This window comes from Podarcis gaigeae, assembly GCF_964106915.1.
Source record: "Podarcis gaigeae genome assembly, chromosome: 5".
Classification (NCBI taxonomy): Eukaryota; Metazoa; Chordata; class Lepidosauria; order Squamata; family Lacertidae; genus Podarcis; species Podarcis gaigeae.
In genome coordinates, this window is record NC_139681.1 from 100712744 (window position 1) to 100734571 (window position 21828).

At 51.5% G+C, this 21828-nt stretch overlaps 1 protein-coding gene across 5 annotated transcripts in view; it reads right to left on the minus strand.

The window, feature by feature from the left end:
• Positions 1-9437: 9437 nt before the first annotated feature.
• Positions 9438-21828, minus strand: part of LOC310844742 (putative cation-transporting ATPase 13A4) — a 56358-nt gene continuing 43967 nt past the window's right edge. For 4 of the 5 annotated variants that reach the window (XM_083739239.1, XM_083739237.1, XM_083739235.1 and 1 more), the window contains 9 exons: positions 19743-19785; positions 18373-18482; positions 17614-17710; positions 17163-17235; positions 16877-17051; positions 16569-16762; positions 15188-15276; positions 12995-13075; positions 9438-10213 (listed from right to left, as the gene is read on the minus strand). In XM_083739239.1, the coding sequence (XP_083595365.1) occupies positions 9977-10213; positions 12995-13075; positions 15188-15276; positions 16569-16762; positions 16877-17051; positions 17163-17235; positions 17614-17710; positions 18373-18482; positions 19743-19785 (1099 nt within the window). In that variant the 3' untranslated portion in view covers positions 9438-9976. The remainder of the gene's footprint in view (positions 10214-12994; positions 13076-15187; positions 15277-16568; positions 16763-16876; positions 17052-17162; positions 17236-17613; positions 17711-18372; positions 18483-19742; positions 19786-21828) is intronic. The other variant, XM_083739238.1, reaches the window with a different exon arrangement.

Below are 21828 nucleotides of genomic sequence, written 5' to 3' on the forward strand. Positions count from 1 at the left end.
ACAGATCCTGAAGCTGAGGCTCCAAGACTTTGGCCACCTCATGAGAAGAGAAGACTCCCTGGAAAAGACCCTGATGTTGGGAAAGATGGAGGGCACAAGGAGAAGGGATGACAGAGGACGAGATGGTGGGACAGTGTTCTCGAAGCTACCAGCATGAGTTTGACCAAACTGCAGGAGGCAGTGGAAGACAGGAGTGCCTGATGTGCTCTGGTCCAGGGGGTCACAAAGAGTCGGACACGACTAAATGACTAAACAACAACAATGCTATGAAATAAGGTTGGCCCTAGAAACATGTGCCTCCCATTTCAGAAGCCAGGGTAAAAAGGTGCGTCTTTGGCATTATGCGGAAGCTGCCCCAGGAAGGCGCCAGGCCCATCTGGGCCGGGAGCTCCGCCACTTAGGGGGCCAACACAGAGAAGGCCCTCTCCTTGGCTTGAACCTCTGAGGGGCCCCTCCTGCCCATCTCAGCACCTGGGGCGGCCTTTCCGATGCTTGGGGGGTCTGAGTACAGTCATACCTCGGGTTGCGAACCCTGCAGGTTGCGCATTTTCTGGTTGCGGACCGTGCCGAACCTGGAACTACCAGAATGGGTTACTTCTGGGTTTTGGTGCGCACACATGCGCAGAAGCGCAAAATGGCATCATGTGCATGCGCAGAAGTGCCTAATCGCGTCACATGCGTGGGCAGACGCAGTGCTGCGGGTCGCGAATGTGCCTCCCGCAAGGATCACGTTCGCGACCCGAGGTATGACTGTAGTTAATTAATTAATAAGGGACATGGGTGGCGCTGTGGGTTAAACCACAGAGCCTAGGACTTGCCGATCAGAAGGTTGGCAGTTCGAATCCCTGCGACGGGGTGAGCTTCCGTTGCTCGGTCCCAACTCCTGCCAACCTAACAGTTCGAAAGCATGTCAAAGTGCAAGTAGATAAATAGGTACCACTCTGGCGGGAAGGTAAACAGCGTTTCCGTGCGCTGCTCTGGTTTGCCAGAAGTGGCTTAGTCATGCTGGCCACATGACCCGGAAGCTGTACGCCAGCTCCCTTGGCCAGTAAAGCGAGATGAACGCCGCAACCCCAGAGTCGGTCACGACTGGACCTAATGGTCAGGGGTCCCTTTACCTTTTAAGGCTAGTAAGGGCATTGCTTTATCAAGCCCAGAGTTGCCGCCTCCATTGCTGAGCACTGGAAGGTTCAGGACAGACGAAAGGAAGGCCTTCTTCACTCAGCGCAGAGTTCAGCTGTGGAACTCCCTCCCACCGGAGGTAGAGATGACCACTACCCTAGATGGCCTTCAAAGTAGACTAGACCAATTCCTGGAGGAGGAGGAGGTGGCTCTGGGTAGCTCCTAGCCAGGACGGCTGCGCTCTGCCTCCATAGCCGAAGGAAGCCATGATCCAAAATGCCAGTGGCTGGAATCCACAGGAGAGCCCCAATCCTGCTTGCGGGGTTCCCCGGGGGCCCCCTGTGAGCAAAGGATCCTGGCCTGGATGGGGCCCCTGGGGCTGGTGCCATCAGCCTCTTCAAATGTTGTTGTGCATTTCGCAGAAGATTTATTGGTCTGACTCAGCGCAGGGCGGTTGCTTCCCTTCGCAGGAACCGGGCAGCGCTGCTGACACAGACAGACTCCCAAAGCAGCAGCGCAGGCTCTTCCTGAGAAGGAGGCCTTGGGCTGGATCCTGCCCACGCTGTGCCAGAATCTGTATCTCAAAGCAGCTGTGCAAGGCAGCAACCGGGACCAGGGCAGCCCATCTTTTAGGCACGGCCAATCCGTCAGCTGCTGTAGCTGCTATTTCCGCACAGCCGAGGTTTGGGCTAGAGGACCTTTGGGGTTCCCTCCCAGCTGGCTGGTTCTATGAGTCTATGTGGGCCATAGCCTTTTAAATTGTGCATTTCTCCCCCCACCCCATGAAAAAAACCCATTTTATTTACTTTGTGGAGTAGATGGGTTTGTGAAGTAGACGGGAACAATATTAAAGAATATAAAACTGCAAAAAAAACGACCGTATAAACAGTACAATGAGAATGACTGGAAGACTCATTTTGTCAGAAGTGTTTATTTAAGTATTAATTAGGAAGATTAAGGTTTTTTAATGTACATAAATCTGCTTTTTTGACTTTCTTTTTTTCTCTATTTTCTACTTTTCTTTTTTCTTCATTCTTTTTTCTTTAATTTTCTTTTTGTAGTGTAGTATGAGATTGTAAATTCTTTGTATATGTGTGTAATTTAAATTAAGACAGATTATTTAAACAGGGGGGAAAATTGTTTACACAGACATACACTACTAAACAATAATTACATCTCTCTTAAACTTGTGCCACCAGAGTCCAACTTCTGTCTGCCAAGTTCCTCACAGGAGCTGCTGTATATAGTTTTGCTTCCGGACAAGTTAGGTGAGTATTCCTGTCCAAAAGGAAGTTCTCCTGAGCTTTGAGGAGCCAAGAGAGGCAAGGCGCTTGGGAAATGTGTGACTGGCTGTGTCCCTGCGGCTGAGAGCCACTCCTGGCTGTCCCAGGTAGGGATCCACTAGCCGGGAATCTTGAACGGCAGGAGGGGGTGGACTTCATGGCCCCTGGGGTCTCTCTCTCCCAACTCCAATGTGCATGCACACGAAAGCTCATACCAAGAACTGACTTAGTTGGTCTTTAAGGTGCTACTGGAAGGAATTTTTTTTGTTCCAATTCAATGGTTCCATGTTTATTTATTTTTTATTTTAAAATATTTTTATTAGTTTCCACACACACACACACACACAAAATCCTTACATTAAAGGAAAAATAAAAACACAAAATAAAACATTTATAACAATTGTATACTCAATCAATATTAACATTGTGGGGTTTCTTGAAACCCCCCCCCCAACTCCCCTCTGTTCCTTCCCTTGGTTCCATTGTATTATCTTCATTCATACATGTCTATAGAATCTTTATCTCTATTTCCCTCCAAATTTAAACATTGTCTATCACATTACATGTGGGTTTCCCCCCCCCCCCAAACCCTGCTAATGTATTAACTTGCATACACTGCTTTTGTAAAGCAAAAAGCATGATTCTGTGATTTAGAAGAAGTGTCAGCGAGCGACGCTCACGTGGGGAATCGTCTTGGCCCCCTAAGTTCTCCCAGGTGGTATTCCTCAGGGGGCCATTGGACATAAATGACAAAGCGAAAAATGGGGGGGGGGGGGCGGGGAGAAATAATTCCAACAAAAAAGGATGGCAAGATAGATTATTTAGTTATGTTGAATTGGCAAGATAGACAGATGCGATCAGAGGTTACAGCAAACAAAAATTTCAAAAAGATTGGAAGAAATATAGTGATTACCAGGAAAAGCAAATTACTGCTGCTCAGAGCCGTGCTTTCTAGGCACGGTGCAAGCAGAAGTGTGGATGACCCCAGACTTTTGTAGTGCACCTTAAAAGACAACCGATTTGAAGAGTTTGGATTTGATATCCCGCCTTTCACTCCCTTTAAGGAGTCTCAAAGCGGCTAACATTCTCCTTTCCCTTCCTCCCCCACAACAAACCATCTGTGAGGTGAGTGGGGCTGAGAGACTTCAGAGAAGTGGGACTGGCCCAAGGTCACCCAGCAGCTGCATGTGGAGGAGCGGAGACGCGAACCCAGTTACCCAGGATTACGAGACTACCGCTCTTAACCACTACACCACACTGGCTCTCACTTGCACCAGAGTCTCTGTGGATGAGAGCCTCCATTGCCTTCTGATGCACGAAGTGTTACGTTCGTGTGGAGTTTGTGCATGTTTTCAGCGCTGGAAGCAGGTGGCGGCAGGGCAGGTGGGGCGCAGAGCTTGGGAATCCCCGCTCACATGCTCCCGGGGACACGGGCGGCGGCCAGAAAGAGAACTCCTGCGTAAATGGGGATTTCCCTGTGCCTGCTGAAGGCAGTTTTGCTGAAGAAGACATTCCCTGAGGTGTGGCCCAGTTGTTCATGGAAAAATTGTATATCTGAGGAAGCTGGCTCTGGGGGCGGAGTGACTCCCCTGTGAGTGTTGGAAGGGACCCCAGGGTCATCTAGTCCACCCCCTGCTCTGCAAGAAACATACCGCATTTACACTAATTGAATGCACCATTGAATCGAATGTGCACCTCTATTTTCTAAAACTTGAAACCAAGGAAGTATCTGCTGAGGAATGTGTATGCACCATCAAATCTAACCTGCACCCTAATGTTTGTGACATAAGTTGGCCAAAAAAGGTGTATATTACACTCAAGAAAATACGGTAGCTACAGAATCCCTGGCAGGAGACCCGCTTAAAATCTGCTTAAAATCTCAAAGGAAGGGGAGTCCACCACTTCTTGTGGGTGTCTGTTCCACTGCCAAACAGCTCTTACTGTCAGAAAGTTCTTCCCGATGTTCAGTTGGAATCTCCTTTCTTGTACCTTGAAGTCACGGGTTCGAGTCCTGCCCTCCAGCGCAAGAAAGGGGGTGGCTTTGGGGAAGAGTTTGCATGGCATTCCTTCTTCCTCCTGCTGTGAACTCATGACTTGTGCTGCATCCCGTCATGGAAGGAAGCAGCTTCTTATACATTCAAATCCTCTGAGCCCTACAAGCTCCTGTGTGGCAAGATGGCACCCAAAGGAGAAGCTGGGGCAGCCCCTGTCCCGGTCTCCTCTTTCCTGATCTGGCCCTTTGTCATCGTGCGAGGTCACACCCGCCCCTCCACCGAAAGCCCAGGTGACTCCCAGGCGGGCATGCAACTGCCTGCTTTGCACAGGGGTGTGAATCAGGGACTGGCAACCCTGTTTGCCCTCTGGGTAGCCGTGCGCCTCTTTGCTGCCAGCCAGCAGAGGGAAGTTGGAGTCCAGGGACAAGAAACTCTCCATCCCTGGTAGGAATATTCTGCTTGCTGCCCCTAGGGGCTTGAGAGGATGACCTCCTGCTCCCTCCCTGCCCTGAGGCGCTTGAGTGTAGGAGGGACTATGCCAGACTGGTCAGACTGGTTGGTCTGGTGGAGATTACCTGCCTGGCAAGAGCCCTTTGCGTTCTCTGCCTGGGCTCTCCTGGAAGGAGAGGGGCTTTGGGGGAGAGAAGGGGACCGAGATGCTTCCTCCCTCCTCCAGCTGCAGAATATGCTCAGCCTCTGTCTGTGCAAAATGCAAAACCCGCAGGCCCAGCTGAGACGGACGCAGGGTCAGGCTGAGATGGCGGGCGCAGGGGCTCTCTGTGAGCATCTTAGCCTAGTTTCCCCCATCTAATAATAATAATAATAATATATTAATTATACCCCGCCCATCTGGCTGGGTTTCCCCAGCCACTTTGGGCGGCTCCCAACAGAATATTTAAAATAGAATCAAACATTAAAAACTTCCCTAAACAGGTCTGCTTTCAGATGTCTTCTAAAAGTCAGATAGTTGCTCATTTCCTTGACATCTGGTGGAAGGGCATTCCACAGGGTGGGCACCACCACAGAGAAGGCCCTCTGCCTGGTTCCCTGTAACCTCATTTCTTGCAGGGAGGGAACCACCAGAAGGCCCTCGGAGCTGGACCTCAGTGTTTGGGCTGAACAATGGGGGTGGAGGCGCTCCTTCAGGTATACTGGGCTGAGGCTGTTTAGGGCTTGAAAGGTCAGCACCAACACTTTGAATTGTGCTCGAAAATGTCCTGGGAGCCAATGTAGGTCTTTCAAAACTGATGTTATGTGGTCCCGACGGCCACTCCCAGTCACCAGTCTGGTTGCCAGGTTCTGGATTAGTTGTAGTTTCCAAGTCACCTTCAAAGGCAGCCCCACGTAGAGCGCATGACAGTAGTCCAAGTGGGAGATAACCAGAGCATGCACCACTCTGGCAAGACAGAGCACAGGCAGATAGGGTCTCATCCTGCATACCAGATGGAGCTGGTAGACAGCTGCCCTGGACACAGAACTAACCTGTGCCACAATGGTCAACTGTGAGTCCAGAATGACTCCCAGGCTGCGCACCTGGTCCTTCAGGGGCACAGTTACCCCATTCAGGACCAGGGAGTCCCCCACAGCCGCCCACCCCCTGTCCCCCAATAGGACCATGCAAGCAAGATTTGAGCCAAAGAGCAACCTTCTCCAGCAACTGGGATTCAGAAGCATCACTGCCTGCAACTGGGGAGACGGAGCAGAGCCCTCTCCTCCTCCATGAACTTGTCCAATTCTCTTGGGAGGCGCACCTGCCTCTCTCTGCGCATAAACCGCGTGTCCCAAGGCACCAGTAACCCTCCCATGACCTCATGCCAAAGGAAACGGAACCTGCCTTCCTGACACTCCCCTGGATTCTCGTCAGATGCAGAGAATTGGGAAATACGGCGCAAACAGCATCCCTGCAACTTTCTGAGTGTTTTCTGGGGACCAACTGCTGGTTTCTGTGTTGCCACACCTTGTGTGCTCATCAGGGAAAGAGTTCTGTTATTATTTTGCACATGGCTATCAAGGCGCCAATGGATTAATAGCAAAAGAACCTTTCTCTCTGCACACATTTATTCTAAACAGTTCTCTGGCAATGATCAGTGTTTCCCCAGCTCTTCAAGGGAAGAAAAGGGCGTCCCATGCCCAGTTGATTTCCTCTATGCAAATCCTCTCTCTTCCTCCACGCTTGCCTGCCAATCAGGATGTGAAATGCACAAGCCGATTAACTGGCCTAATTACCAGGGTTGTGTTTTCCAGCTGCACTTTCCCATAGTTTTGGATCTCAACCTCAAAGCCGGCAGAGAGGAGCTCCTCCTTCTTCCTCTCCTTCTTGGGCAACTGAGCAGCAGTGAGACACCTGTGCATTTCTCCTCTAGGTTCTCTCCCCCTGCCCACCCCCTCTGCCCCTACCTCTGCTGCAGCCCCTTGTGCTTCTAAAAACAGGGAGTCTTCTTCTTCTTCTTCTTCTTCTTCTTCTTCTGCGATCCCTCGTAGCCGAATAAGATTGTCTTCCATGAACACAGTTTTAACAATGAGTCCATAAGTGACTGTGGAGGCCAATTCTGGATCCCCACGTCCTTCCACAGTGGGGACATTGGTTTCCAGGCGGGAGTTGATCACGGTGTAGGTTTGCCAAGCCTGCCTTCCTCTTAGCACGTTTCTCCCTTGCGTCCTGAGTTCAAGTGTCTTCAAAGCTCATGACACCTTTGGTCAAGGCTGTTCTCCAACTGGAGCACTCGCAGGCCAGTGTTTCCCAATTGTCGGTGTTTATACTACATTTTTAAAGATTTGCCTTGAGATCTTTAAATCTCTTTTGTTGACCACCAACATTACGCTTTCCATTTTTAAGTTTGGAATAGAGTAGTTGCTTTGGAAGACGATAGTCAGGCATCCACAAACATGACCAATCCAACGAAGTTGATGTTGAAGAATCTTTGCTTTGACACTGGTGATCTTTGCTTCTTCCAGTACACTGTCATTCGTCCCTGTCTTCCCAAGTGATGTGTAAAAATTTTCAGAGAAACCGTTGATGGAATCTTTCGAGGAGCTGGAGATAGTGTTTGTAAGTGGTCCATGTTTCACAAGCATATAGTAAGGTTGGTGGTACAATAGCTTTGTAAACAAGCATTTTGGTTTCTCTGCCAATGTCCCGGTCATCAAACACTCTGTACTTCAATTGGGAGAAAGCTGCACTCGCAGAGCTCAGGCGATGCTGGATTTTGGCATCAATGTTGGCCCTCGTGGAAAGATAACTGCCCAGGTAGGAGAAGTTTGCTTCTAAAGCATGGAGTCATAGAGTGGGAAGAGACCCCTGAGGATCATCTAGTCCGCCCCCCCTGCAATGAAGGGGTCACAGCTAAAGAAGACCTGGCAGGAAGTGAGAGTGGACAGGCTGGCTGGGAGGCTGCAGGTGGGGAGGGCGGTATCTCGACCCTGGGGGGCTGGCAGAGGGGGTGGGACACAAGCAGCATGCAACCTGCTTGTGGCCCCAATTCTGTGCAAAAGACTGCTGGGTTTGCATCTGGGGTCCACATTGTACGCCGTCCAGATTGGGACTGGCATGTATTTCTGAGCCAAACATCAGGGCCACCTGCGTGCTGCTCGGGAGGAATTGGGACCTTTGTTGCACACAGATAGGAACATGCTGCTTTCCTAATTTGAGCTCTCAGGTCTCTCAGTGTTCTCCCCTAAAAGGAATAAAGCCTTAGACTTCTGCGGCCACAGCAGGACAGAGGGAAAGCCTCATAAGCTCAAGGTGGGTGCTGGGGAGGACGTCCTATAGAAGACCGTGAGGCCGGCAGAGGATCAGTTGCATGGCCCAAGCCTTGAGCAGTGCTGGGGGGTCTCTGGGGTCCTCTGCATAGGGTTCGAATTGAGCCAGGCCCTCCAGGGCAGCCGCTGCCCAAGGACATGGGGGAACAGCGCCCTCTTCAGGCCTAGGCTATATAGCAGCACAGAGCGAGGAAAATTCCACCCGTTTGGCCTCCTGGTTGCTCTCGAGTAGACACAGCAGAGACAGAGCAGCGGGGGGGGGGGTCCTGGCTCAGGAAGGCGGTTCTTGGAAATGATATGCAGCTGAGGAAAAAAATTAAGGAACCGGGGTGGAGAGGAAGTCATGGGATTCAGAGAATCCCATTTCATGGATTTGAAATTGTTTTTATTTACAGTTTTCTTACAGTTGCTGTAGTTGTTACGTTTGTTGTTGCTTGTCTTTTCTTTCTGTTATTTTTGTTATATTGTATATAATTTTTTGTTTATTATATATAATAAAAAGAAGGCGGTTCTTGCTCAGGCTGAGCTGCTTCCCTGCATGGCTGCAAGAGGCTTTCCGGACTCTTGTGGGCTCTGCACCCCCTTACTAGCCCCCCCCCTTCACCTCGTGAGGCCAAAAGGAGAGTGTTATGTACTGAGTTGAATAGGGTCCAGAATGCAGCAGTCTGATTGGTCCACAGGAGCCACCCAATCCAGCTCCAGGTGGAAGGGAATCCGCAACCTGATTGGCCTACAGGAGAATCCCAGAATTAGCCAATCACGTGGGGCCCATTGTGTAAATAACGTATATAAAGCAGACACTTTGGAGGGACTTCCATTCCTCACTACTCTGAGCTGAATAAAGAGCATGAAATCCACTCTCGACTCTGAGCTTATTTCAGAGAGCTTTGCAGCAGCTGGGCCAGACCCAAGTGGGGATCCCATCCGGTCCAGGATCCTGTCCTTGCAGCAACAGGGATTCAGAGGTAGGCTGCTCCTAGCCAAGGAGGTTCTGCTGTCTCAATCTATCTCTGTTCACAGAGTTCCACTGGATCAGGTCCATGGCTCATGTGGTCCAGCAACCTCTTTTCCCAGTAGACAACCAGGTGCCCCAAAGGGACATCACCACCTGAGAGTCCCAGGAAGTAGCTTTATTCAGAGACTCGTTCATGAGTCCCCCCCCCCCCCGCCCTGCTGCCACAAACTATGGTCTGATTCCAAGGCTGCTTCCAGACAGTCATATTGAGAGTGAGGTTGAGCTGCAAAGGAAGAACTTCAGGCTGTGCCATTAAACTGCATCTGGTGTGCTTCTGCAACAAACTCGCTTTTTTTATTTTTTAGAAAAATCAAGGTTTGATAGGGGCGACAGGAGATTGCCCTGGAGCAGGGCAGGGTAACAGCGTGAAGCGACGTAGGATAAACTCCTCGCATGCAGAACCTGCTTCTCTGCCTGCTTTGCCACCTTCACCACGGGCAGAGAAGCAGCGCTGGCATCAGTGCCCATTTGGGGCAAGATCGTGAGACAACCCACAGGCTCCACAGGATCTTGTGCTGTTTCAGACCCGATTCTGGCACTGCTTCTGTGCTGCTGGTGGAGGTGGCAGGCTGGCCGGCCGGCCACGCACAGGGCTGCCATCTTGAGGGCTTCTAATGGCATTTAGTGGCAGAGCCGGCTCTGGCCTCCCGAGCTTTGTTCAAACAGCAGCAGCCAAGGCCTGCGCCTCTCCGTCGGCCGAGGAATCCTGCCCTCGGGGCTGCCCCTTGCCGCTGCTAATGGCACCTGCTTTTGACCAGGGAGCAAGGAGGCAGCCCTTCAGGCACAGACGTGGCAACCTCGCTTCAGACACTCGGCCCGCAGATGGGCTCTTCGTGGCTCACAAACGCCGGGTTGCCATAAGCCGCCCCAAAGCCAGCCACGCGAACCGCGCCAGGGCTTGCGGAGTCCGTTCGGTTGAGGGGCGGCCAAGAGGGGTCCCTCTCCAGGGCCCTCCGCAGCTTCTGGTATCGGCTCCTGGACTGGTACCCAGAGGCTCTCTTCAGAAGCGCCCACAAGGCTCTGTTCTCAATGACGGCCTCCTGCAAGAGAAAAGTGGGGATCAGGCCCTTGCGTGGGGAAAAGGCAGAGCAAGCAGAACTGAAGCCTCGGGAGGCTCCATATTCATTTCATAATAATAGTAGTAGTAGTAGTAGTAGTAGTACTAATACAGTGGTGCCTCGCAAGACGAAAAGAATCCGTTCCACGATTCTCTTTGTCTAGCGCTTTTTTCGTCTTGCGAAGCAAGCCCATTGACAGCTTAGCAGATTAGCGCTACAGCGGTCCAGCGGCTTCTAGCGATCAGCTGTTAAGCGCTTTAGCGGCTTAGGAAAAGGGGGGGAGCGAAAAAAACCCGTGGGGGCTCGGAAGATTTTTTCATCTTGCGAAGCAACCCCATAGGGAAATTCGTTTTGCGAAGCGCCTCCAAAACGGAAAACCCTTTCGTCTACCGGGTTTTCCGTCTTGCGAGGCGTTCGTCTTGCGGGGCACCACTGTAATAATAATTTGTGTGTGGGAATGGAGTGATTGCTTTTGTTTTTGCTATTGAGTCATGTGTTTTTGTGTTTTCATCTTGCATTTTTATGCTGCAAACCGCCCTGTGTCCTTCGGATGAATGGCTGTTGGCATAAAGCTGATATAGATAGATGATAGATTAGATAGATAGATGATAGATAGATGATAGATAGATGATAGATAGATAGATAGATAGATAGATAGATAGATAGATAGATAGATATAGATGATAGATAGATAGATGATAGATGATAGATAGATAGATAGATGATATAGATGATAGATAGATAGATAGATAGATAGATAGATAGATAGATAGATAGATAGATATAGCATTTATCCATAGCCTGCTTTTCCCCCAGCTCAGAAATCAAGGCAGTTTCTGCAGATAAAACAGAAAGTGCCAAAATCTGAGATGATCATGAAAATGTAACTGAACACAAGTAGAATTAAAATACAGTGGTACCTTGGTACTTGAACAACTTGGCTCCCAAACAAATTGGCTCCTGAGCACCGCAAACCCGGAAGTAAGTGTTCCAGTTTGCGAACGTTTTTCAGAAGCCAAATGTCCGACGCGGCTTCCGCAGCTTCTGACTGAGTGCAGGAAGCTCCTGCAGCCAATCGGAAGCTGTGCCTTGGTTTCTGAATGGTTTCATGAGTTGAATGGACTCCCAGAACAGATTAAGTTCTAGAACCAAGGTACCACTGTATGGATTTCAAAGAGATCCGTTCAAAACACAGGCAGCCACAATAAGTGCAGGTGGGAAGAAATCTCCTTGCCACTCTTGGGGTGCAGCTGGGACAAGCCCTGTATTGTGGGATCCGAAACACAGGTAGCAGTCAAGTACAACATTCCTAGAGTGGACGTGCAAGGGGATGCTGGGTTCAGCCAGTAGAAAAACTTTCCTCCTGGGCTGGGACAGACTTCCTCTGCATGTGGCCAGAGATGGGCATGGCCTTACCTGTCCAGGTAACACAAAAGGGCAAGTCACAAAGCCCTCTCTCTCTGTCTCTGACTCCATTCGTAGAAGAAGCAACATCTCTTCAGCTTCCAGCCAACAGAACACAAAGGAACTATCTCCTTATGGGATAGATTCTACATGTTTATACTTTTGTAACCTAAGTCTGCCTTCAGGGATTCATCTGTGAACTGACTGAATGTGAGTAAACTTCTTTTATACTTTTTACACAAGACTGTGTCGTGTCTATTCCTTTTAAAGAGGAGTATATGGAAACCTCACAGCTGCAGACAGCCAGATTGTTGACATCACATGATGCGCCTATCTGTGGGAAAGAAGAATGTCCCAGGACGTTCACAGGCTGGATAAGCCTTTGTGAAGAGTGTAACTTGAAACTAACCGACTGCGCATGCTCAGGAAGTTTGTCAGACTTGCTAGAAGAACTGAACTGAAAGGACGTGTTTTTCTCTAGTGCTGTAATGTCAGAAATAAAAGAATGTAAATAGATTTCTGACTAATTTTCTTTCCCCTGCAGAAGCAGGAGGGAGGGGTTGTGCATTTTGCCCATGCTTGGGAAAATGTCGCCTATCAAAATCTCCCTGGTCTGTTTGGGTATCAGCCAGAGGAGGTTACCGGTAAGCAAGCTCCGAGGACAGTGAGAGGGGCCAGCCTCTGTGGAGGGGGCTTGCAAACCGACAAGAGGATTACAGGGATGTGGGTGCACTGTGGGTTAAACCACAGAGCCTAGGACTTGCCGATCAGAAGGTCGGCGCTTTGAATCCCCGCGACGGGGTGAGCTCCCATTGCTCGGTCCCTGCTCCTGCCAACCTAGCAGTTTGAAAGCATGTCAAAGTGCAAGTAGATAAATAGGTACCACTCCGGTGGGAAGGCAAACGGCATTTCCGTCCGCTGCTCTGGTTTGCCAGAAGCGGCTTATTCATACTGGCCACATGACCTGGAAGCTGTACACTGGCTCCCTCAGCCAGTAAAGCGAGATGAGCGCCGCAACCCCAGAGTCGTCCACGACTGGACCTAGCGGTCAGGGGTCCCTTTACCTTTACCTTAAAGGGGATTACCAGGAATCTTATATTGAAAGGCTAAAACTAGCCTGCTGCAAGCTAACCGCTGCACATTTTAAAAGGGGAATGTTAGAACTCTGCTAAGTTATAGAACCTGCTAGCGCGAGTTAGGAAGGATATTATTCAACAATATATCCTCTCCTGTCTCCCTGAACATTCCCACGCATATCCCAAGAAGAGGAGGAGAAAAGGCCTGGGCTCTCACACCCCCTGCAGCCCTTTGGGGGGCCTTGAGCAGCCCAGGCGAGGGAAGACAACGGATCCAACTCACCTCGACGACCAGGGAGAGGGCGAAGGTGATCAGCAGCAGGCCCAGCAGGGAGAATCTCCAAAGGATGGGAGTGCAGACAAGCTGGGGGGGGGGGGGGATGGAGGCAGAAGCAGGTCAGAGACATGAGAGGATGGAGGAGGAGAAGGCACAACCAGGGCAGCGGGGGCACTGCCAGCCATGTCCCCTGCCAGGCATGCCCAGTCCAAAGACCCTCTGTCCATGCCCACTTTGCAGTATCTCTCTCCCCCCCCCCCCCGCCTCTGGGATGCTCTATTTTACTCCAATGGCCAAGTCCTGGGTGCAGTTGCATCAGTTGCTGTTATCATTTATTTCGATTTAATTTCATGTATTGCACTTATGAGGGACGCGGGTGGCGCTGTGGATAAAACCTCAGTGCCTAGGACTTGCCGATCGTATGGTCGGCAGTTCGAATCCCCGCGGCGGGGTGAGCTCCCGTCGTTCGGTCCCAGCTGCTGCCCACCTAGCAGTTCGAAAGCATCCCTAAGTGCAAGTAGATAAATAGGTACTGCTTTATAGCGGGAAGGTAAACGGCGTTTCCGTGCGCTGCGCTGGTGCCGGCTCGCCAGAGCAGCTTCGTCACGCTGGCCACGTGACCCGGAAGTGTCTTCGGACAGCGCCGGCTCCCCACCTCTTGAGCGAGATGAGCGCGCAACCCTAGAGTCGGACACGACTGGCCCATACGGGCAGGGGTACATTTACCTTTACCTTTATTGCACTTATATCCTGCCTTTCACCCCAAGGGCTCAAGGGGGTGGGCATGGTTCCCTCTCTCTAACCCCCCCCCCCAACAGCCCTGTGAGGTAGGGTCAGGCTGAGAGGCAGGGACTGGCCCACAGTCACCCCCCAGGGAGAGCTTGATGTGTGAGCGGGGAGGGGGGATTCAAACCTGGGTCTCTCCCAGGTCCCTAGCCCAGCACTCTTGACCGCTAAGCCCATCAGCTCTCCTGAGCAGCAGGGTTACAAAGATATGATTCTTCATTTTTATGCTTGTTATTAACTAAGATTCCTGAATCGCCTTCTCCACGGGTCTCGAGGCAATTTACAAATGCAGTGCAAAACAGTTAAAAATGGGTGTTTTTAAAAACAGTGCAAAACAGAACGGTGCATAATTTCTCTTGCTTTAAAATCTAAGGCAGAGAGACCTCTGCAAGGAGCAGAGGGGAAACTTCTGTTATGAGGCCACCTAGTGGCTGCCTTTGCACAACACTGCAGGTTGTTGAGATGGCTTGGGGGCCACCTGACCTGCCCTGAATCTGGCCCTCAATCCACTCGGGGGTGGAGCTAGTGATTAATTGTGCTGTTTTTAAACCCCAATTAAACATACGTCTGGAATGACAGCAAGGGAAGGAGATGCACAGGGGATCAGCTCCTGCGGGGGTGCTAGTATTTTTTAAAAAAAGTATTTCTTTCTTTCATAAGTTTCATACACTGCTGGACTGTAAAAGGGGGGGGGGCTCAAAGTGGTTTATTTAAAAAAGAAGAAATGATCCCGAAAAATTCACAGTGCTTTAAAACGTGTGGAAAGTTAAAACACTAAAGGTAAAGGTAAAGGTACCCCTGCCCGTATGGGCCAGTCTTGCCAGACTCTGGGGTTGTGTGCCCATCTCACTCAAGAGGCCAGGGGCCAGCGCTGTCCGGAGACACTTCCGGGTCACGTGGCCAGCGTGACAAAGCTGCATCTGGCGAGCCAGAGCCGCACACGGAAACGCCGTTTACCTTCCCGCTGGTAAGCGGTTCCTATTTATCTACTTGCACCCGGGGGTGCTTTCGAACTGCTAGGTTGGCAGGCGCTGGGACCGAGCAGCGGGAGCGCACCCCGCCGCAGGGATTCGAACCGCCGACCTTTCGATCGGCAAGTCCTAGGCGCTGAGGCTTTAACCCACAGCGCCACCTGCGTCCCTAAAACACTAAACCAGGTTAAAATTCTCAATAACTTCCCAAGCATCTGGGCAGGAGGAATATTTTAAGGGAGGGTGGTGTTAAGTGGGGCCCCTCCCACAAAGGAACCTTATAAGCCACCTGAAAGAGGTCTCTGCCCACAGTGGCCCTGCAGGGCTTGAGGGAGGGGTCTCCATCCCAGGCCTACCGGGAGACCCCCAGAGGGGCAGCGGGAGGGGGGGGACTAGGGATGGGCTGCAGCACTTGGGGTGCGGGCGGGCCATTTCTACTCACATCCATTGTGGCATAGAGACCCTCGATGTGGGCAAAGAGGAAGAAGAGGCAGACGCCCAGTTGCGCCCCCAGGACCAGGAGGAAGACATCTGGAAGGAAAAGGCGGTTGGGGGTGAACTGGGGGAGGAAGGCCCGCTGGGGGGGGCACAGAGCCATGGAACTGGAGAGTCGGGAGGTCCCCAAGCCCCTGCAATGCAGGAATCACGGGGAGTTGAGAGAGGGCCTGGGGGCTTCAGCAGCCTGCCGAGCTGGCAGGGAGCAGGCTTCTTTTCTGGGTGGGATCTGAACTGAGGGATCTGAAGACAAGGAAGATGCGGAAGAACTTTCCAAAAGGAAGAGCCATTGCACAGGGGAAGGGTCTCCTGAGGAGGAGGTGGTGGACGCTTCCTCCGTGGAGGTTTTGAAGCAGAGGCTGGGTGGCCCTCGGTCATGGATGCTTCAGCTGAGATTCCTACCTTGCAGAGGGTTGGACTGGATGACCCCCTGGGGTCCCTTTCCACACTGCAATTCTATGGTTCTGTTATTCACTGGGTCTTTTTAAGCAGAGGCTGGATGGCCCTCTGTCCTGCATTGCATCCCTACGGAGTCCCTTTCAACTCTACAGTTCCATGATTCATGGTTTAATAATAATAATAATAATTTTATTTATACCCCGCCCTCCCCAGCCAAGACTGGGCTCAGGGCAGCTAACACCAAATATAAAAACAATTGATTAAAATACAACTTAAAAACAAGATTAAAATACAACATTAAAATGCAGCCTCATTTCAATAGAAACTCAAATCAGAAACTTTTTGGGGATGAAAACGTCAAATCTTCACCAAGACCAACTATCCAGACTGGTCCTACGTGGGCCAGAAAAAGCCAGGGAAGTCCCCAAATAGGAGTTCCATCACAGAAGGAAAAAGGAAAGAGAGGGAGGGAAGGAATCAAATTGGCTCCAAGCCAAAGGCCAGGCGGAGCAACTCTGTCTTACAGGCCCTGCGGAAAGAAATCAGATCCTGCAGGGCCCTGGTCTCATGAGGCAGAGCGTTCCCCCAGGCCGGAGCCAATGTTGAAAAGGCCCTGGCTCTGGTTGAGGCTAATCTGACTTCCTTAGGGACCTCTAGGGTGTTGCTATTTATGGCAGTCCCATAGGTACAAGGGTCCTAGAGTTCTAACCAAGCACGTCAAAATAAAAATGGACTAAGCATTGTCCAAAGGCCGACCCAAAGTTAGACTTGCGATGCTTCTGGAAGGTGGGGAGGGTCTGGATGCAGCCCACCTCCGACTCTTGGGAGGGAGGCACAAAGCCTCCGATGGGGATCCTGGCTCTTGGGGTCTCTGAGGGGCCACGTCTCTCTCCACCCACAACCCCACCAGCCGTTCTCGTTGCTCTTACGATTTCTGTACACGGGTTGCCTGAAGGGCTTCCCCTTGGAGAAGACCAGAGCCACCAGGAGGAAGTTGGAGGTGGAGAGAAGCCACACGGTGGTGTTTTCGTAGCTCTTGTACCCGTTGTCCACGTCGGCCTCCGTCTGGTTGCTGGGCGAGGCAGGGAACGCGACATCGCTTTTGTTCCCAGGAGAGCAAGCGCTGAAAAGGACCCCGGGGATGGAGTCAGGGATGCCAGGAGCCAGCCTTCTCTCCCCACCTTCCCCCCAGGAGGGTCCCCCAGCCCATCACCAGGCAGCAGCCAGGCCTCCCTACCTGAGGAGGTCTCTGGTGGAGTACCAGGGCTGCTTTTGCACCAGGACGAAGCCGCAGACCTGCATGGCCAGGCTGAGGAGGAGGTTCAGCACCAGGGAGAGCAGCAGAGGCGGAGAGGTGAGCCGGGCGGGGGGCCTGTGAGGAACCAGCTTGGGGTGGGCATGATTCAGGCTCACTGCAAAGAGAGAGGCGGGTGGTGGGGAAGTCCCTGGGGCAGCCAGAGGCCCCCCCCCCCGGAGCCCAGAGGGGCCAGCACCCTAACCCGGAGCTGCTAGGAAGAGCTTACTTGTCATGCCAACGAGAGTGCTGATGGCCAGGTCTTGGAACAGAAACTGGTAATTCCCAAAGGAGTTCAGTTGCTGGAAGAGAAGAAGAGCAGGAGGGAGCCAGGTTGAGGGTCCAGGGCCCTGGCACCCCCAAAACCCCACCCACCGCTGCTTCTCACCAAACGGAGCCACGTGGCCCCTTCTGTGCTGGCTGGGCAGGGGGCCCGGAGCCGGCCGGATTCCCCCTGCTCCAGAGGCCAGCACTCAAACCAACGCATTCAAGTTGCGAGGAAGGACATTTCAGCTCAACATCAGGAAGAACTTCTGGAGGGTAAAAGCTTCAGAAGGGGGTAGAATCCCTTGGTTTGGAGTGCAGCAGCTCCCTTGCCCTCCGGATGAGGCATGGAGGACACCCAACCATCGGAGAGACACCCCCCCCCCCGTGCCCACCCCCTTCCCCTGGCCCTGTACCCAGTAGAGGAGCAGGACTCCCAGGTATTGGATGGTGCTGTAGAGAGCCATGTATTTGAACATGCAGAAGGAGGTGACGAGGGCACAACGGCCTTGCCTGCGGGGAGAAGGAGGAGAGGGAGAAGGGTTGGCAAGGAGGGCCTGGAGAGGCCTGCGTTGCAGCGGGGGTGGACTACAGGACCCTTGGGATCCCCTCCAACTTAGAGAACTGGGAACCAGGCAAAGGAGGGAAGTGGGGCCTTTTGGGGGGTTTCCAGCCCTCTGCACGGCCTCCTGCCAACCTGTGCCAGCTCAGCCCCCCCACTCTGCGTGTCAACATGCAGGGGGCTGGGAGGCCAGATGGCAAGCCCCAGCTGTGCCGTCTCCTTCCATCGGCCCGTGCTCCGACGTAAATCAGGGCCCCGGGCTTCAAAGCCAGGGCACGCTGTCAGCAGAGAGAACTGCGCACACAGAATAGGCCTGAGGCTTGTGGAAGCATGCTACTACTATGGCTTTATTAATCATAAATCAGGACAAAGAAACATGTCGTCTCTCTCTCTCTTAGTCTTCTCAGAGAGACTGGGAAAAGCAAAAGCTATACACAACGGAAGTTCCCAGCATACTGTGCTGGAATGTCAACAGACATGTGACGTGTAACAATCCCACACGTCTGTTCCTTAAGGGGGAATGGAAATCTCAACACTGCGTCCCCACCCCGGCTTGACTCTGCTCAGTGGGGGAGAGAGGGCCCCACCTTCCCCACAGGACTCTGGGGCTCACCTGATCAGCTCTGGGACGCACTCGATGTTGGGGGTCTTGGAGGTGAAGGGGGAAGCCACCGAGGCCTCCTGCTCGGAGAGGGAGACGCCGACATGGGCCACTTTCAGGGCCTGAAAGGCAACAGCAGCCCAGTCTCAGGACTTGGGGCAAGGAAGGACGCGTTTGCGGTGCAGGAAGCCCTGGGCGACCGACACACCCTGAGATGCCACCGCCAGCACCCCAGGCGCACACCACCTTGCGCTCTGCAGAACTGGCAGGCCAGCAACCCCTCGAAGCAGCTGGCAGTACTCTGGGGCGGCCGAGGGGGAAGGAAGTGTGCTGCAGGCCTGGGAGCTTATTTTAGTTAGCTCAGCTGGCAAAGCATCAGACTCTTAATCTCAGTGCTGTGGGTTCAAGACCCACGTGGGCTAAAAAGATTCCTGCCTTGCAGGGGGCTGGACTGGATGCCCTCAGGGTCCCTTCCAACTCCACGATTCTAGGATTGTAAAAATAAAAATAAAAACAGCAAAGAAGCAAAAAAAAAAGACAAAGTAAGTAAAATTATCAATAAGATAAATTGACAGCAACACTCCTAAGACTTTTGAAAGAATGACAGGAAAGATCCGAAACCAGGAAGATCAAGTATTTTCTAAAGACTGGAGTAAATTTGTAATTTATTTTAAAGCCCACTGTAAACAGTTAAAAATCTTTGGCAGGGATGGAAAGACACTTGTAATGTGATTTTTTTTATGGTAATTATGGTTATATAATAGATAGGTAAGGGTAAAAGATGCAGTAAATTTAATCTTAAAGATGGAACCCGTGAAGGGAGGGAAAGCGGTCTAAGGGTATTTTAATGTTTGAAATGGTTTTGTTTTATATGTATACATTTTTTCAGAAACTTAATAAAAAAAGTATATATATATATACTTTATATATATGACTTTTGAAAAGTTAAAATAGCAGCAGACTACAACAGATTGAAGTTGCATTGATTTTCCAAGCACCTGAACAGGCTTGTCTAAGCAAGAGGACTTTAAGTGGGCACCAAAAAGTGAATTGCAAAAGCGCCTGGCGGCTAGCCATCGGCAGGGAGTTCCAAAGCGCAGGCTGCCCTAAAAGAGGAGGGCACAGCAGCAGGTCCATGGGCATCGCTGGGCAAAACAGGCCTCTGCAACCCAGGAGGGAGAAAGGAACTGGGAGCTCTGGCTGCAGGTTCCGCTAAGGAGCAGCCCATGGACTCGGAGGAGCCACTGCTCTCAGCCTTGCTCAGGACCAATTGCAGGTGGCATTTGCCCATGGATCTGGTCCGCCCTGGCCTGGAAGAGGCTGCCCCTCCCTGGAGATGATGGACCCCTTTGGAAGGTTTCGAAATATAGTTCAGTACTGACCCCGCAGTCGTTGGCACCGTCTCCACACATGCCCACAAAGTAGCTGGGAAAGGAAATAATAATAATAATAATAAAGTTTTATTTATATCCTGCCCTCCCCAGCTGAAGCCGGGCTCAGGGCGGCTGACAACAATAAAATAATACAACATTCTAAAATCATTTCATTAAAAAATTACTTCAAATCAAATTGATGGCAACCATTGGGCTAGAGTTCTGTAAGGATTGCCAAAGGAGGGGGTCAGGCTGTGCCCTGGCCAAAGGCCTGGTGAAACAGCTCTGTCTTGCAGGCCCTGCGGAAAGATGTCAAGTCCCGCAGGGCCCTGGTCTCTTGGGACAGAGTGTTCCACCAGATCGGGGCCGCAGCCAAAAAAGCCCTGGCTCTGGTTGAGGCCAGCCTAACCTCCCTGTGGTCCAGGACCTCCAAGATGTTTTTGTTTGAAGACAGTAAGTTTCTTCGTGGACATACCAGGAGAGGCGGTCCCATAGGTACGAGGGTCTAGGCCGTATAGGGCTTTAAAGGTTAAAACCAGCACCTTAAACCTGATCCTATACTCCACTGGGAGCCAGTGCAGCTGGTATAGAACCAGGTGAATGTGATCCCACGGCAAGGACCCCGTAAGAAGCCTCGCAGCAGCATTCTGCACCCGCTGGAGTTTCTGGTGCAGGGGGGGAAAGTCACTCAAACACACTGAAAGGGCTCACCCAGACTCCCTTTTGCATCGTCTTTCTCGGCACAGCATTTGTGCTTTAAAGCTCCGTGTCCGAGCAGAGTGTTCAGGGTTGTTTAATCTGTTCAGGCGCAGGTTAATTCTGTCCAGGGCAGCTGTCTACCAGCTCCAACTGGTATGCAGGATGAGACCCTCCCTGCCTGTGGACTGTCTCGCCAGAGTGGTGCATGCTCTGGTTATCTCACGCTTGGACTACTGCAATGCACTCTCTGTGGGGCTCCCTTTGAAGGTGACCCAGAAACTGCAATTAATCCAGAATGCGGCAGCTGGACTGGTGACTGGGAGCGGACGCCGAGACCACATAACACCGGTTCTGAGAGATCTGCATTGGCTCCCAGTACATTTCCAAGCACAATTCAAAGTGTTGTTGCTGACCTTTAAAGCCATGTAAACGGCCTCAGCCCAGTAGACCTGAAGGAGCGTCTCCACCCCCATCGTTCAGCCCGGACACTGAGGTCCAGCGCCGAGGGCCTTCTGGTGGTTCCCTCATTGCGAGAAGTGAGGTTACAGGGAACCAGGCAGAGGGCCTTCTCGGTGGTGGCGCCCGCCCTGTGGAACGCCCTCCCATTAGATGTCAAGGAAAGAAACAACTATATGACTCTCAGAAGACACCTGAAGGCAGCCCTGTTTAGGGAAGTTTTTAATGTCTGACACTGTATTGTTTTTGATATTTGGTTGGAAGCCGCCCAGAGTGGCTGGGGAGACCCAGTCAGATGGGCGGGGTATAAATAATAAATCATTATTATTATTATTTGCCCTGGCACTTTCCCCAGGGAAACCTGCCACCAGAGCAAACGGCAACGGTGTTTTTGGCAGATTGACATGTGCTCTGCTTCAGTGGTAAAACGTGGGTTTATGTGGAGGGCAAAAACCAAACCAAACAAAACCCAGAGCTTTGAAGTCTGTTGCTGGAAAGCACAGTACAAAAGGAAGCCTGGCTAAGCCCAACATCACCCGGGTCAGGTGAGGCATTGGCAAATTGCAGCACAACTTTTGCCTTCTGAGCAGAGAACGGGAAACCCTAGCAGGAAATTTGGCACAGAAGCCCTTTAACAGTCCTCTGCTGCTAATGTTCCTGGGAGCTTGAACAAAAAATCAGGAAAGCCAACCAGATGGTCTAGAGATAGATTTAATTCTACCAATGTTTAATTGTCTTTTAATGATTCCCCCCCCCCACCCCATGTTTTTAGCTGCTCTTATTTTTATCTGTAAGCTGCCTGGATAAAATATCTAATATCTAATATTATATAATATATAATGATCTAGAGTAGGCTCACTGCATTCCCTCTGCTGCAGCCAGGTGGCAATAGTAGCTCAAGACACGTTTTAAGATTTCTAGAGATGGCAGATCGTGGCTT